The following is a 17,988-nucleotide window of genomic DNA, read 5'->3' on the forward strand; positions in this document are numbered from 1 at the left end:
TGTCTCCTGTTCATGGTTTCATGTTGTACTTCCTGGGTTTGACCGGTGCTTATTTTTCCAGATTCCTGAGTATGGATTATTCTGGTTTGTTTCTGCCTGCCTGTGTTCTGACCTCTGTTACGGACAATGATGACAATTAATGGATTTCCCCTAATCAATCATACATTTATACGAGTTTACACATAAATGCTTGAATATGAAGTCTTCAAAGTTTAGTGTGTTTTATTTATGTATGTACAAATGTACTTATTAGCAAAAAGTGCCTCTGATTGTGACTCTGAGCTGAGAATCTTTAGGCAGCCTACAATTCTATGTGATTATAGAACAATTGTTTTTTCTATACGCATCTCTGTTCTATACTTTTTACTACATCACTGAGGTGAGATTATCCATTGGCGCTTATGTAGCTGTGATAAACACTGCTTCTTTACTGACTTTTAAATAAGCTCATGCTAACTCTTAAAAAGCAAAAGATTTGAGATGAAAAATGCATCAAAATATTCAATGGGCTAAAATTAGACCAGAAATGATACGCAACACAGGACAAACAAGCTGGTTACACAAGTTAGCAATACATTTTTGGAACGACCTTGGACTGACTCACAAAGCATGACACACATGAAGGACATTTGCGAGGTATATAAAGTATAAACATGATCACCAGACTGGAAAACTGGCATGATTGTAGAAGCTAGCTAATCTGAGGAGAGCCCAGACCCCTGAGGACTTTACTTTAACCTCAGCTGCACAAGTTTGGAGATGAGAAGTTCATTATGTTATTGATCCCACTGGGGAAATTGCATAATACATGGAGAGAGAGTGTGTGTAACAGCTAGTGTCTTATTCTCAGAGGAAACATCAACCTGCAGGCTGACGCCTATGAATAACAGCTTCATTAGCAGTGGTAGTGATTCTGTGATTGTGGTGCCATTTAGCCATTATAAGTCTTTAAAATGAAACTTTATTGTTTATAAATTTTTCAACACTGAATCTATTAAACCTAAGGAAATGATCTCTCTCTGTTTTTTTTTTTTTTTTTGCAGTTTATTTCCTGACAGGCTGCATTTTGCTCTTAAATAAGTAACAGGGTTGATTTTTTAGCATAGAATTAGCACAAAATGTGTTTGACTAGCACCCATGTTAATAGCATTAGGACATTAAGGATAAAAATTTACCTAAAATTGTTGCGCTTGTTTAATGAATAATTTACTTTCAATCTTTAAGTTGAGTTTTAGGGTTTTAGTTTCAAAATGACCTTAATATCTATATTAAATATCACTGAAAATAAAGAAATAGAACTAGCAAGAAACTCCTGTTGCTTGTAGGTTGTCTCTTAGCGACTGCTAGCGACACATAGCGACTGCTACTCTTGTCGCTTGTGAGCGTGGCCTGTACAGCGTTTTTTTTATGTTTCTACAGCCCCCTGTACGATTTATATACATCACTGTTTAAAAGTATTTAAGTTTGATCTACATGCTACATGCTATGCTTCGTACTAGCTTTGTTTTCAGATAGATTAGCAAAGTTAGCAAGCTAACTGTACTAGCTACATATACACGCCAGAGGCACCAACGATCTGTGCTACTTCCTTCTCAGCTTTATTTTTCTCAATAATGTCTCTAAAAAGTCCAGGGGGTAGAGTCAGGGACGGATTATGAGACAATGGACCCCTTGGCACAGACACAAAGGCTGGGTTAGGGGTTAAAGGTTAGAGGTTAAGGTTATAGGAGGAGTTGGATCAGGTCCTGCTCCACCCCCTGGACTTTTGGTTCTGCAGTGATAATATCGAATGTATCTTCTTGTGATGGTGATTAAGATGAAGAGGATTTATTGTCCTGTGGTTTTATTTATAAATTTCTCTAAGTATTTATTTCTTTGTACTTTCAGCCCCACCTGTGTTCAGCGAAACTCCGCCCTCAATCACTGAAGTCTTCCTCGGCAGACCAATCACATTGAAGTGTGTTGCCCATGGCAACCCTCCTCCTACCATCAAGTGGTATAAAGATGGTGTTGTAATGAACCAGACCAGCAATGTGAAGGTGAGATATATTTAGGAGTTTTAACCTGGTGGAGAAAAAAGTGTTTTTTTTCCACACTTGATATTAAAAAAAAATTGGTGTAGTATTACTTTGAGTGATTTTTTTTTTTGAGTATCTTCCGTTTCATATCACTGTGCTGCTGAATCTGCCTGAACTGATATGTATAAATTGTGTCTCATTAGCAATGAAGTAAAATTCAACATTATGTTTCTGAATGACACGTGAAGCTGGATATAGAGGGAGAATAATAAGGGGCCTAACAGAAAACCTTGTGGGACACCATACTGCTAAATACTTTTCTTTATTGCTAACAAACTGGAAGTGACCAGCCAAGAAAGATCTAAACTACACAAGAAGTTCTGTGTATAAACTGACCATGTGACAAAAGAGAACCACAGTGAACAGCATTAAAACGTAATGTCTTAGAAATCTCAGAAAGCTGGCCTTTAAATCTGCCATTGTTTCCCATCAAGTACGAACGTTAGGATTTTTTAAGAGAAGTTTTCTTTTCCTCAGTCCAGATGATGAACGTATTGTCATGTAATTTATGCAGCAGGTTACAACTAAAGGGTTTCTTTTTAGGAAAAGTTTCACACATAACCCCTGTAGAAAACTAGAACCCTTAACCATCCAAAGAACCGTTGTGATAGTGTCTTTTTTAGGAGTGAACACAAGAAACATTTCAAAACATTTTTTGCACATGATTATGTTCATGATTACTGGCCTTAAATCTTGTTGCTTGTGATTCTGTATTTATTAATAGCATGGAGACATTTGTGGCTTATCTCATCAGTTTTCATTTTTCACTCCACCAAAATTTCCATGTATGTTCTCCTCCCTTCCTGTTGTCCCCTCCCACCATCCTGACCTGTCTGTCTCTCTCTGTCTCTTTCCAAAGGTTCTGAACGGGAGTCTGACTTTCTCTTCTGCAAGCAGAGAGACAGCAGGACGTTACCAGTGCCAAGCCTCTAACAGCGAGGGAAATGCAATTCACACCATGCAGCTCGGGGTCAAAGGTCAGCTCCTATACTACACCCCCTCCATTAGAGATTCAGTTGTCTAGAACAGTGCTTCCCAGACAGTGTTGTGAACTTATACAGCTCTCCAGCTCATGTGTTGAGAGGGCAGGTTTACTTGTGTAGAGCCTGAGTTGCACTGCGCTTGTGTGACCAATCACTGATCGCCATTATTCCCAACATCTAATCACTGATCACCCTTATTCCCAACATCCAATCACCGATCACCATTATTCTCAACATCTAATCACTGATCACCATTATTCCCAACATCCAATCACTGATCGCCATTATTACCAACGTCCAATCACTAATCACCATTATTCCCAACATCCAATCACTGATTGATATTATTCCCAACGTCCAATCACTGATCACCATTATTCCCAACATCCAGTCACTGATTGCTATTATTCCCAACATCCAATCACCGATCACCATTATTCCCAACATCCAGTCACTGATTGCTATTATTCCCAACATCCAATCACCGATCACCATTATTCCCAACATCCAGTCACTGCTATTATTCCCAACTTCCAATCACCGATCACCATTATTCCCAACATCCAGTCACTGATTGCCATTATTCTCAACGTCCAATCACTGAAATACCATTATTCCCAATATCCAATCACTGATTGATATTATTCCCAACATCCAGTCACTGATCACCATTATTTCCAACAATCAATCACCGATCACCATTATTCCCAACATCCAGTCACTGATTGCCATTATTCCAAACATCCAATCACTAGTTACCATTATTCCAAACATCCAATCACTAGTTACCATTATTCCCAACATCCAGTCACTGATCGCCATTATTTCCAACGTCCAATCACTAGTTACCATTATTCCCAACATCCAGTCACTGATCACCATTATTCCCAATGTCCAATCACTGATCACCATTATTCCCAACATCCAATCTCTAGTTACCATTATTCCCAACATCCAGTCACTGATCACCATTATTCCCAACGTCCAATCACTGATCGCCATTATTCCCAACATCCAATCCCTGATCGCCATTATTCCCAACATCCAATCACTGATCGCCATTATTCCCAACATCCAATCTCTAGTTACCATTATTCCCAACATCCAATCACTGATCACCATTATTCCCAACATCCAATCCCTGATCGCCATTATTCCCAACATCCAATCTCTAGTTACCATTATTCCCAACATCCAGTCACTGATCGCCATTGTTCCCAAGGTCCAATGACTGACAAATGTTGTTTGTCCGAATGCGCACTTCTTTGTACTTCATTAACTATATTTTGTATGAATTCTTGATAGAAATTCTAGAATTTTGTAAATGCGTATATTGTTTGTGTTGCCGTCACTACGTACGTCTAATTTCTATAAGAAATAAGGCATAATCAATTATTTTCTATTCTGATAAAACTTTATTCTATTCAGTATATCTTTAGAAAATCCTTCTTCCTCACGTAAGACATTTTGATATGCAAGTGAACATTCAGTAACTATGTAAATTAATCAATGATGTCATCTGGTAATTTCTACCGACTTTTTGAACACTTGGCAACTGTTCCCAGATCGTGTGCTGGTTTCTTTGCTATAACACACTCATTAGTTTATGAGAGGTTCCTGATACACACGTTATGTTGTAATCGGAATGGTAGTGAGGTTAGACAAGTCGATACTGACATCTAGTGGTGGAGTCACAAACTGTCTGCAAATCACAAATCATTGCAACACTAGTCAACTAGCTAAAATGAGCTTGTTTTATTTTTTCCGAGAGAATTTACAAACAGCACAGGACCGAGTGTTTTATTCCTTACATATTGTAACATATTTCTTTTGTTCACGTTACATTTTTCTTAAAACTTCCTTTCCCTGTCTCCTCATAACAGGTCCTCCTGTTATCCTGATTCCCCCGACGGACACCGTCCTCAACATATCCCATGATGCCTTGCTGCGGTGCCAGGCCGAAGCCGATCCTCCCAACATGACCTACGTGTGGATGAGAGACGGAGAGAACGTCTACCATATAGAGTGGGTCTCCAGATTTATGCCAAAACACCAGCTTCAGCATCAGCGAGACATTTTAGTGCCACTGTTTCATCCTGATCATTTTTATGATGTGTGTTTTGTCAGATCTCTGAAGTCTCGTGTGAAGGTGATGGTAGACGGCACTCTACTCATATCCAGATTGATCCCAGGGGATTCTGGGAAATACACGTGCATGCCCACGAATGGCCTTCTGACTTCGCCCACTGCCTCGGCCACGCTTACAGTGCGACGTACGTATATATTTATCTATATGTGTGTGTGTTTTGTTGAGTTTTCCCAATGAAAAATCCGGGGCAATTTTGAGCATTAAAATAATAAAACATACATAAATAATACAATGTAATAATATATATATATATTATATTACATTTTGACATATATTTAAGAATATATTGCATATACTGTGAATATTTTGCTCTCCATTTCACAGTGTAGAAGCATTGCATAGGTGAAACTTCTTTGGGAGCTAAAATCAACAAGCAGTCCCATCCGTCTTAAATCCATGTAACAATCCGGTCTATTTCGGTATTCCAAAATCAGGCCTCACACACCCGCACATCTTCAATACTGCCGTCGAAGAACTGTTTCACTCCCCCGGCCCCATTTCCTTTTCCTAATTAAATATGTGCCACCGGGGGGAGCCAAGATTACAACAAAAAATATCATATAATCATATAAATATTTCAAGATCCATTGAGAATTAAATAAAATAATTCTAGCATTAAAGTGGCCATAACAAACATATATTTTACTATGAAGGAAATATATTTCCAGTTTTAACTAAATAAATTATTTATATCACAGTATGTTCTTAAATTTAGATAAAAAGGGCCCATTTCAAATATTTGCATATATTTTAAAAGAATTTTTTTGAACTATACTGCTTTTATACATTGAGGTATTGAGGTTAAATTTCGCTTTGCATTATGCTGTGGAAAAAGTATAATCCTGAATTAGGCAAAAATGCCTTTGCTCTAAGGGACCCTTATTATCTGGAATGTTTTAACAACAAATTGTTTCTGTCTACATTCATTTTCTTTGTCCTTGGGCTTACGGTTTGAATTGTATTCTTTATCTGAGAATCCAAAAGCCAAAACAAATCTAATAAAATGACTAAACTCCATTAACAATGTTGCTAATTAAAAAAAAAAGGCTAAAACCCATCTAGGCTACTGTATTGACCGAGTTAACCCTCCACCTGTAACAGACCCTGCGCAGGTGACCCAGATGCCCGAGCGGATCTTCCTCCCTACAGGAATGAAAGGAGTGATCTCCTGCCCGCTGGTTTCTGAACCCCCGCTGCTCCGAGTGGAATGGACCAAAAATGGAAAAGCGCTGGACCTCAACGCTGTGAGAGAATTTTCCCGTTTATGACACTTTTTCTCACCAGCTAGAAAATACAGAGCGCCCGAACATGACCTATATGTTAATATTAATGTGCTCGTTCTAATACGTTATCATTTCTATAACAACTAGGAACACAGGGACTTGTACGGCAGACGCTCCACATAATCTAAGCCTAAAAATAAACATATTTAACAAAGAAAAACCATTTCTGTAACATTTATGGAAGGAGTCTCCAGTGTCAGTGCTTTGTGACAGTCAGAGGTAAAGCTGTAACTTTTCTATAAGTTTTCTCGACATCTTCAGGGCAGAGGAGTTTACGCTTTGTGTTTTCTCAGTAACTGCGTTTTTTTGTCTTATTTACTTCACATGAGAGAAAAAGAGAGGGTGATGAGAGAACGACTGTTTATAGCTGCTATAATGCAAGTGAGATATCATTAAATGTAACTACAAACGCATAAAAAGTATGATGTGTCAATTGCTATTATAGGATGTGTCACTGTTACAGGAAAATAATCAACAACAGGGTGGTGTGATGAAGCAGAGTGACTGTTTCCACCTCAAAGTTGACCGATTGTTTTCCTATAACAGCACTACACACAGTGATTTATTCCACACTTATTATGCTATTCTGTGAATAGAATATAAATTACCAACATTAATCAAAGAACTAAAATGACGCTTAACAAAACGTGAAGCATTTTCAATATTATTATATCCATATATTCTATGTATCTGAATAAATAAATAAATGAATAAATCAATTTTTCTCCTTAGGCGTCTTTGAATTTTCCTGTACGTTTAAGCCGGTGGATGCACTCTCATTTTAGCCGTCATGCTCTGATACTTTCCCTTAACTCTCACAGGGAAGGGTTCTCCATAAATCTGTAAACAGGAAGGTCGAAAATCAAAATACAGAGACCAAAATGTGCAAAATTTACACAAGGAGGAAACAAGGAGGAAGTGAATACATTTAGGAAAGGAAGCAATAATGAAAACAAGAGCTGAGCTAGGACCGAAACAGGAAGTAGAACACATGAGAGCGATCAGGAAAGTCGAGACTGTGATGAATACAACACAAATCACATCAAATGTCATGTTGTTTGATGTTTTGAGCGTTAAATATGGTCGGTGTTTTAGTAAATACAATATCATTTTCCTATTCTCGCTTCATTCAGTACCCAGGCTGGATCCTGACAGCAGACGGTTCCATCGTTATCACCACGGCTAATGACGACGCAGTCGGCGTGTACACCTGCACTCCGTATAACAGCTACGGGACGATGGGCCGATCAGAGCGCACCACCGTCATCCTGCAGGTCAGACTCTCATAACCGAAAAAAAGCAAGGCCATGTTCTTCATACGTCAAACACAATAAATTTAAATCTAAAGTTTCTGTAGACGATGGAAAGTTATTCAGATTTATTACTGCAGCTTGTCGCCACAAGACCATTCACCTCATTACAAAAGCAATCATGAAATTCAGCTCCTCGAGGCTTTAACAGAAAACTAATACAGGAAATGAGAGGAGGTCACACAGTGCTGTAACGTGCCGAACTCTTTCAGGACCCTCCATCTCTCACACTCGCACCGCGTAAGGAGTACAGGGCGGAGGTGGGGAGGACGCTGATTATTCCCTGCCAGGCACACGGAGATCCTCCACCTACAGTCACGTGGACCAAGGTAACCAGGACGTTCAGCTTATACAGGATGGTTAGCTACTTTTACACGTGTTTATACCACAGCACTGTTGAATTCTCAATTCTGATTGGTCAGAAGGTGTTGATTAATTTCCTGTAACAGCAGCTCTGACAGTCGTGCAGCTGCAAATCACAGATTTATATTAATGCACTCGTTCTAATACGATATCGTTTCTATAGTAACAGCTCATTCACAGGGACTTGTACGGCAAACGCTCCACATAAAGGAATTTAAAAAGTTATGATGAAGTTTTCTGTAAGGAGATGTTTATTTAACATTCTTGGAAAGAGTCTCCATTGTCAGTGCTTTGTAACAGTCAGAGGGAAAGATGTGAAGTTTTTTTTTTTTTGACATTTTAAGGACAGAGGAGTTTATGTTTTGCAGTTCCTTGGTAACAAGAAAGAAAGAAAGAATGAAGGAAAGAAAGAAAGGGAAAAAAGAAGGGAATAAACAAAGAAAGAAGGAAAGAAAGAAAGACAGAAAATAAGGAGGGAATGACATAGTAGGAAAGGAAGAAGGAGTCTCCAGTGTCAGTGCTTTGTAACAGTCAGAGGTACCTGTAACTTTTGCGTAACTGTTGCGGTTTCTCAGTAACATGGCTGTGTTTTTTTTGTCTTATTAACTTGAAGAAAGAGAAAAAAAGAGTGGTGAAGGAACGACTGTTTATAGTTGCTATGACGTCAGTGAGAACAGGAACCAACTTGTTTTGTAGACATTCCATAACATTAAATGTAACTATAAATGGATAAAAAGTATTATAATGTTGTTTTTTACTGCATAAACTAATTGTTGGCAAATTGCTGCTCTATAAGAGGAATAAAACATTTCAGGATTTGATGTTATTGAAAAATCTTTAATTTTGGAGTGACAGGAACTCCAGAACACTCCACCCTGTCACTGATTATTTTCCTGTAACTGCATGACACAGAGTGTTTTATTCCTTATTTATTTGCCACCAGCTTTTATGTAAAAGGTCAGTAATCGGTTAATCACATAATAACCTCCATATTATCCTCTTCATTTTTTCATTGCTCTCTATCTCTGTCTGTCTTTACCTGCTACCACCTGTCTCACTCTCTTACTTTTTCTGTCACACTCTTTCTTTCCCTTCCTCTCCATCTCTTTTCCTTTGTCTCACACTCTTTCACTCTTTCTCTCCCAAACTTTCTCTTTCTTTCTCTGAATGTGACTTTTTTCTTCACCTTGCTCTCTATCTACCTGTGTCATCATCTTGCTTGCACTCTGTCTCTCTCTCTCTCCAGCTCAGTCCCTCTGTCTCTCGCCCTCTGTACTCTGTATCAGGGAACGGTTCTCTGCTCCTTCAGTCTCTGAGTAAAGAGCATTATGGTGAGTGGGAGTGCAGTGTGACGAACCGAGTCTCCACCATCACGGCCACCACCACCATCACAGTGCTCGGTGAGGATCAACACCACAACAGCCCACACATGCACACGCACACACACACACACACACACACAAACACACACACACACACACACACACACACACACACACACACACACAGAGGCAGAATGAAAATTTTTTCCTTCTCTTCTCTGTATCTTTATGCTGTTTCCTGTTCTCCTCTTTCTGTGTGTGTGTGTGTGTGCGCGTGTGTGTGTGTGTGTCAGGTACGAGTCCCCATGCCGTGTCCTCCGTGTCTGTTGAAGTCGGAGTAAACCAGGCCAATGTGTCCTGGGTGCCTGGATTTGATGGAGGACATACACAAACTTTCACTGTCTGGTTAGTGTCTAGAAGATCATTATCATTTCGGTGTGTGTTCAAAGTTTATATGAAAACATGGAATTGGTAACATTAAACTTAAGCGTGGTGATTTTAAGGCATTTCTAAATGCTGATTCCTAAAAGCGTTGTCCTCAGTTGACATAATTCAAGTGATAGATTTTTACCAGAGTCCTTTCAGTAAATTCTGTCCACTCGACGGCCATCTTGGTGAAGCTCGTGGGCTGTTATTTTCAGTTATACAAGACCAAGCTCATATATAGTATACGTTAATGGAGAGACCCATAAACTAGAAAGGGATCAACATGATGAAGTTTCAAACAACTAGTTGAATCCAATTTTAAAATCTGACAAAAATTGCACAAATAATTTTTTTGGGTCAAAATGTACAAAAACAGCATTTTTTAAAATTTCCTTCAGCTATTGCACATTTTTCCTCTATAAGTAACATAGCAGAGTGCCCTACATCTGTGCATGCATCAGTATAAGAATCTGAGGCCATTCATTTTCTGTTAATTTCTTAAGTGATTGGCTCTTTTTTTTTGAAGGGGCGGGGCTTATGTAATACAGGTGCCATACAGTGGGCTGTCTCTACTCAAACCATCTCTGTTTTTATTAACATTAAAACTGATTTGGTCAAACAGGGCTGTATTCTCAGCTGTTGAATTAAGTCCAAAGGTTCTTTCAATATTTACACAGTGAAAGTTGCACACATTCAGAGTCGGGGAACGCAACTGGGCACAGCAAATCACCTGCATGTATTTCACACCTCCAGATTTTTCCTGAGCAGAAGTGTTTCAAGACTGGGTTGTCAGTAGCGTTTAGACCACTGCCTTTAAACGCAAGCACTTGCCATTAAAGCTTAAGTCTGTGGTTATGTCTGAGATCTGAATACTGAGATCATAATTCCTGTATTAACTTGAATCTGAACAGGCCCCTCAGCCCACTTCTGATATATTGGTAATAGTTGTGCTTGTTCTCTTTCAGGTTGAAGTGTATGTGTGCAGTTGAGGAGCAGCAGGAGTGGCGCTCGGCTCCTGGTCCATCTTCCAGCACCAGTGTGTTGGTCAGTGACCTCCTTCCTTCCACCGAATACCAGTTCAGCGTGATGGCTCAGAACAAGCTGGGCAGCGGCCCATTCAGTGACATCACCACTGTCCGAACCATGGGTCAGAACCAGCTTTTATCACCTCTACTAACCAGCTCTAGATCTTCTTTCTCTCCGTCCTGATCCATCTGTCTGTGTTTAGCATTCTGATTTCTGCCATCTCGACTCTTGCATAACTTGTGATAATTTTTTTTTTTTGCTTCCTACCCAGACGCACTTCCTACATCGTCCAAGCTGGAGCCGCCCACGCTGCTATCCTTCAACCAGAGCTCTGAGGGTGTTTATCTACGGTGGGCAGTGCCATCGCCTCAGCAGCTACTTATCGACAGTTTCGTCCTCCAGTCACGCCTTGAGGAGGGGGAGTGGTCGACCTTGGATGAGGACATCAGTGCGAATAAGAGTGAAATACTTGTTCAGGGATTACAAAAGGTATTGTTTTTTCTTATAGAGCTATAGAGCTAAAAATACATTTAAAGTCACCATGAAATGGTTTGAGAGCTGTGATTTAACTCTGTATGTTGACATAGTTCCAGTCAAGCATATTGAAATACTTGACTGATTTACAAAACGGCCAATAGCATTCAAGATATGCCACGCCATGCCGAATCTAAACACGCTTACGTAGCAAACTACGTAAATATCAGTTGTGGAGGATTTTTCACCGCCACCTTCACCCACTTCACCCACATGCCTGTCCACCTTAACCAGGACAATATCCTAGCCATGTGTTTTTGGAGTTATGCCATACAGTTTGGCATCAGTACAGATTATGACGGAGAGCTGCAGGGTCGTCACCAGGAGACATCTGATGCGTCTGAGTGGTAGATAATATGATATTACTGAATCTACTGATGGAGACGGTGTATAAAGACACTGTTCTCCATCAGGCTGAAGTAGTGACATTCTGGCATTGAACAGCTCCACGTTTGTAGAACACCTCAGTTATGTTATGTCACGTAACTGACAACTCACACAAACTCCATCCTCTTCCAAACATAACTCCAACCATTTATCCTCCACCACATGATGGTGGGAAAATGAAAGACACACAGCCGAAAACACACTAACGAAACGTTTATTGTTAATGAGCTGCTACTATAGAGCAAGACACGCCCCCGGGGGTGGGGTATGTACATTTTATAGAGTATTTAATTGGAAAAACACAAGACTAGTACAGGATGAGTAATCAAAAATGTAATCGTTTTCCTGGAAATGACATACTTGAATTGAAAATATGTCATATAATTGAAAAATGAAAATATGAATATCTCCAAAACAATTTTTGTATTTTGTAAGAGACAGCTCTGAAACACCAAATTTGACATCAGAGGCACTTTAAACATTACAAACTGTACCTTTAAAGCCACAATTACATCACACTATTGAGTACGATAATACTGATTTCAAACTCCATTCTCAGACATTCTCCATCCGTGATATTTCCATTCGATGATATTTCAATAAATGTCATTCCAATGTCTTGCCTTTCTTCTTTCTCTGTCTGACATTCTGCAGAACTGCAACTATGAGCTACGACTCCTGTCTCGCCGTGGAGAGCAGCTGAGCATGCCCAGTCACTCGATCAATGTCTCCACTCTGGGTCAGTGCCTAAGCCTCGTTCCACTTTCCTTCCTACTGCTCTGGTTATTCCATTTAGGCCCATATCTGTTTGTATTATCTTCATAAATCATCCATTGTTCTGTTTTTGATGGAAATAAAAAAAAAACGTTTTATTTTGCAGTCATGGACATGTATCCTCCAAGTTCACGCCTCCCAGGAGTGGACCCCCAGCCACTATGGGCTGGAGTCGTGATTGGGATGGGTGTCTTGTGCCTTTTGCTTCTTATCGTTTTGGTCACAGTGTGTCTAATTGGCCGTAAAAGAAGCCGGCGACACAGGAAGATGATGCGGGGTAAAGAAACTATGCTTTGCTTTTTTGAAACCGTAAAAAAATGAATGTCTTATAGAGTCGTTCCCAGCTCAATAAACAGCACTCAGTTCCTGTTTAGAAAAAAATTATAAAGTAATTCTTCCCCCAATTTTCATTTCATCATGTCATTCATTTCCATTGTCTCGTGCCTTTGCTTTTTTCAGATCACCCCCCTGCTCCATCTAGGAAGTAAGTGTATTTTATCTGTCTTTTATAATTTACTTCATGGTTAAAGACAGTCAGTGAATTTTGTGACAAGAAACTGTGTAACTTAGATAAAATACAGACCTGCTAATCACAGTAAAATTGTGTAGATGTTTTAAACTCTCCGGTATTAACTGACCCCCTGCAAGCCCCTTCCTCTCATCTCACATTAGTAACATTTTTGCCAAAGCTCTCATCTTTACTCGATTGTCCTGCTTGAATTATACACTGATGTGGCACTTTTGCCTTCTGTCACAGTAAATGGATGGAAGATGGAAGTTTATTAGTGTTACTGGTTCATTAATGTGAAATAAAATCTATCAGTGTATGTTTGACTTACATTAGACAATTAGATAATTATATAGCATCAGTTTTTGGATTTTTGGCTGAAAATGGTAAAAGCAAATGTAAGATAAGATATGCCTTTAAAAGTGTCAGATCACTTTACAAATAATTAGAGTGTGACAGTGATCTCCTATGCCAGTCAGCACAGATGTGTTCAAATGGATTGAGCAGATCAAAAGTGGTTTCCGCCCCCTTCCCGGAACTACTCATTATTCCTCTTTGGGGTTGGCCAGATGTCATACTTTTGTTTGTTAGAACTAAGTCCTTAATAATGGGGTAATAGTGGTAGAGTAATCTAAAAATATTACCAAATCAAAGATGACTACAGAAATCGATTATAGATTATAGCTTTGATATTTGTTTAATTCAGTTATTACTGTTTTAATCGCTCATTCTTCACATCTTGTATCTCCCTCAGAGCTGGCTCAGCCCCTGACAGCCCTGACAGTGTACTAAAACAGAAGCTCCTCCCCCTTCGCCCACTGTCCAGTTCCTCCTCCTCCTCAGACCACTCCTCCTTGGACAAATCCAACCGCAACGATTGTCCTGACCAGAAACAGCACCAGCTTCCCTGTACCCAACCCCCTTCCCAGGGTTCAGTACCTGAGAATCACCTCCATCGTGCCTCCACTGTGGAGCTAATTCACCGTGGGCCAGATGGCCGATTCATGCTTGAGCCTTATGAAGAACTTGGCACTTCAGATTATGCTTCATCCAAGCATGAAATGTCAAGGCAAGGCTTTTCCCATTCATCTGAGCGACCTGGAGATGCCACACTTCGTAAATCGCAATCTTTGCGCTCTTACAGGAGTGAAAGAAGACATCCTCCTTTTGTCCTTTCTGTGGACATGCCCGCTTGTGGATTGGACATTTCTCCTTCTGGCAGAGCGCAAACGTTGCCCAGCTATGGCTGCTACTCTGTGTCTCTGGGACAGGAGATCTCAAATAGGTCGAGTCTGTCCTCCCAGACCAGCGGTTCAGTTCTCTACTCACCATCGGACAACTGTTCAACATTAAAGCATGGCGGCACTCATTCCACAGCCAGCACACTTGTTCTGCAAATGGAGCATGAAAGAGAACAAGGCAACCTTAGCCGCTGTCTTAGGCTGGCCCGAGAGAGAGAGGAGCTGGAGCGAGAGTTGCGTAAGTACACTCTGGATCGGAACTTTGAAGTCAAGAGAGGTGGGTCACTCCGAGTGGAGTGCAAGAGGGAAATTGAAGATAATGTGGAAACAGCCTGGAAAAGCAGAGGAACAGGATCCTTGCATGTTACACAACTGTCTGACAGAGGGCAGTGTCTATCCAGTAACACTATTAATCCAAGAGTAAGAGCTTCCTCTTGTATTCCGTGGGAGGCTGGATATATAATGTCTCCCAGTAATCTTGTACAAGCACAGAATTGCCACGAAAGGACTTTTGAGTGCCTGAAGGACTCTCATTTAAACCAAATGTCAAACCACAGGAGGTCTAAAAGTCTAGAGCGAGGGGAGCACCAAAGATCACGTGTTAAAGATCAGCAGCGAAGGCGAACCATGACTGAAGGTGCCCCTGTCAATTTTGATAATAAACCTTTAGACCCAACATTGGAAAGATCTCATTATAGTGTGGATGGCAGCCTGAAGAATCCTGGAGCCTACAGTCGCAGTCAGCAACATATTTCCCCAAGAATGAGTCACTTAGGAGATACACAGCAAGAAGGAAAAGCAGAGAAAAGCAGACGGCAGGCTGGCTGTGCAACTGATTATGTGGAGATGTGTGTGGATGAGCCAGAGATACAGGCTCAGACTCCCCTAACAAGGTTCATGCCGCGGTCCATGGATTCTCAGAGACCCAGTTTATATCAGCTGCAGAAGGAGACAGAAAGACAATCAGGGTACAAAACCATTCCGAGAGGCTTGAGAAGAGACTTGGAGAGGATGAGTAATGGGTCAAGCAGAACCCTTCCTTCAAAACATCGACAAAGACCAGCTTTCCAAGATGGTCTTAGTGGGGGTTCCCAAGATATAAATCACCACAAAAGTGCCCCTAGTTTGGATGAAAAAATGTACAGTGAGCAATTCCTGCCCCCTGATGCTTGGATTGACTCCCTAAGCATGGGGCAAAATTCCTCCATGTCTCCTTTTCCAAGTGGAGAGGGGAACCGGATGACGCAGAGTCAAGAAACTGAAACATGTGCACCTTCAGAAATTCAGCATCAAGAATCCCATCATCTGCAGGACTCTAATAGTGCCTCTACTGCTGATCAAGACTGTCAGCGCCACAGTCCACCTTCCATTCCGTTAGAGGATTCCAGCTGGCCTCCAATGCATTGCTACTCCCCAGAACCCGAGGGAAGTTGCCGGAGCTATGCCAGCCATAGCAGTGGCAGAGGAAGTCTGGATCAGCCGAGCAGCAGGCAGTCTCTGTCTTTTAGCCCCCCTCTAAACAGCTCCCTAGAGATCCCTGAGGACAGCGATAGAGATGAGGCTGGGCAGCGCTCGCTGCAGGAATGGTGAGATATACCTGTTCAATCTCAAAATCTTTTTGACTATAATTGTACTATTACAATTATTATTTTATTATCTGTAAGCTAGTGTTTTTCTAGCTTCGAGATACAAAGGGGCTGGCATTGAACCAGTTAATTGAATCAAGTGTGTTAAATAAAAGAAACTCAACATTATGCATGTCAATAATGTCCTTGTAATAATGTGATGGAATCCCACTGACACACCAGTATATGAACAGAGTATGGATAAACTCCTTTTCTTTTAGAGTATTAACTTGATTAACATAAAACTACATGTAATGTTTTAAATTTGTTTCTCGTCTAATTGCCAGAGTTTCTTTTTAAATCGTATGCAATTTTTTTCATAATATAGCTGGAGCCAAGTCTCCTTTGCTAGCTGGTTCTCTCCTGTCTCATAACAACAACTACCTGTAGACCACAGGTTCCAAACCCTGATCCTTGTCCTGAAGAACCCCCTTTCCTGTACATTTGAATATTTTCCGTGCAGAGTGGGGTTTGGTGACCTCTAGGGCGCTGTGAAGCACAGCCAGGGGGTCTACAAAATTTTGTTACAGGGGTGGAAATCACAAGCCACCACTATCAAAGATATAGTATATTTCATATAGTATAGTTATTAGCCAGTTTGACTGGTCATGTAAATTGCATGAATTTAATCAGAACCTGAATAACACAACAGGAAGTTGCCTATAAATAATGAAAACTTGAAGGATGGGGGGTTATTTCACAGTTAAAGCAGTCACCTGATTGGCTACTGTCACTCTGATTGGCTACTGTCACTCTGATTGGCATGAGAGAGAAGAAAGCCCTTCCACCCAGATAGCAGGAACAATTCCATGTCTACGGCATTGTCAGAATCCAGATTGCAAACTCCCAATGATGCCAGGGTTTTACCACTCAAGAGCAATTCCTGATCTTTCCTGTACTTTTATCGTTTTGCCTTCACGATGTGTGCTGAAATAAAAAATATATATATATATATCTTTAAAACTATATCTCCAGCTCCAGGAGAGATTCCGTTGATGAGAACTATGAGTGGGACTCACACTACGTCTCCATGAACTCTAATGACCTGAAAACGTCAATCAGCGCAGTCTGCCTGCAGGGGGAGATCCTGAACAAGGGAAGACGGAGGAGTGCTGTGAACGACAGCAGGCTGGCCTTAAAGCAGGAAAAGAGAGGTAGGGGAAATCTGTTGAATCAGAGACATTTGAGATGTTCTCCTAAATGTTCTTACAGTTGAAAAACCTTTCTGTTTGAATCCCAGGAATCAAACATTTGTGGAGGGAGTTCATGTTACCACCCTGAGGTTGATTATTTTCCTATAACATCCTAGAGTGTTTTATTCCTCTTCTACCACATGAGAACCACAAAGTGTGAACTCCTCTGTCCTGAAGATGTCAGACAAAATTTAAAATTACAACTTCACCTCTGACTGCTTTACAGCTTTAAAAAGCACTGACACTGGACACTCCTTCCATAAATGTTACATAAACATCTCCTTACAGAAAACTTCACTATATCAAAGATTACACACGTTTTTAAATCTGTTTTCTGTGGTGTGTCCCTGTGAATGAGCTGTTACTATAGAAAAGATAATATATTAGCACATTAATGTAAACTAGCTGACTACTCTCTGAATTAATCACCACCTTATAACCAATCAGAACTGAGAATTCAACAGTTTTTTTTATATTAATGTGTGTGTTTGTAGGTCTGTATCGCTCGGTTAGCATTTTGCCCCCCAGCTGTGAAGAGTCTCTCCTGGAGCGGGAAATTCAGCATGGCACCATGTGCTACCCCGACCCTAATCCTGATGCTGATGCTGTGCTATTCTGAGTCTTAAAGGTAAGGACATTTACACTATGTTCACACTAGCAAGCAGCAACGTGACAGGCGATCATTCAATTTCTGTGTGTGTGCGTGATGCGAAGCCATGATTTCAACAGCAGTGTGACAAGTGTGACATTTGAAGTGAGATTTTCTCAGTTCTATGAAAATTAAGT

The 17,988-nt window shown here is 40.5% G+C and overlaps 1 protein-coding gene across 2 annotated transcripts in view; it reads left to right on the top strand.

Annotated features, from left to right (window-relative positions):
• The window catches only part of igsf9a (immunoglobulin superfamily, member 9a), a 48,260-nt gene that overhangs the window by 24,185 nt on the left and 6,087 nt on the right, over nt 1–17,988 (top strand). For both annotated transcript variants that reach the window (XM_026942709.3, XM_026942708.3), the window contains exons 5-21: nt 1,888–2,039; nt 2,938–3,055; nt 4,945–5,086; nt 5,189–5,334; nt 6,312–6,454; nt 7,627–7,767; nt 8,016–8,132; nt 9,413–9,566; nt 9,782–9,893; nt 10,880–11,061; nt 11,212–11,429; nt 12,516–12,600; nt 12,742–12,912; nt 13,095–13,119; nt 13,898–15,970; nt 16,985–17,163; nt 17,697–17,830. In XM_026942709.3, coding sequence (XP_026798510.3) covers nt 1,888–2,039; nt 2,938–3,055; nt 4,945–5,086; nt 5,189–5,334; nt 6,312–6,454; nt 7,627–7,767; nt 8,016–8,132; nt 9,413–9,566; nt 9,782–9,893; nt 10,880–11,061; nt 11,212–11,429; nt 12,516–12,600; nt 12,742–12,912; nt 13,095–13,119; nt 13,898–15,970; nt 16,985–17,163; nt 17,697–17,821 — 4,283 coding nt within the window. In that variant the 3' untranslated portion in view covers nt 17,822–17,830. The remainder of the gene's footprint in view (nt 1–1,887; nt 2,040–2,937; nt 3,056–4,944; nt 5,087–5,188; nt 5,335–6,311; nt 6,455–7,626; nt 7,768–8,015; nt 8,133–9,412; nt 9,567–9,781; nt 9,894–10,879; nt 11,062–11,211; nt 11,430–12,515; nt 12,601–12,741; nt 12,913–13,094; nt 13,120–13,897; nt 15,971–16,984; nt 17,164–17,696; nt 17,831–17,988) is intronic.

The sequence above is a fragment of the Pangasianodon hypophthalmus genome, chromosome 17 (assembly GCF_027358585.1).
Source record: "Pangasianodon hypophthalmus isolate fPanHyp1 chromosome 17, fPanHyp1.pri, whole genome shotgun sequence".
In the NCBI taxonomy this organism is placed as follows: Eukaryota; Metazoa; Chordata; class Actinopteri; order Siluriformes; family Pangasiidae; genus Pangasianodon; species Pangasianodon hypophthalmus.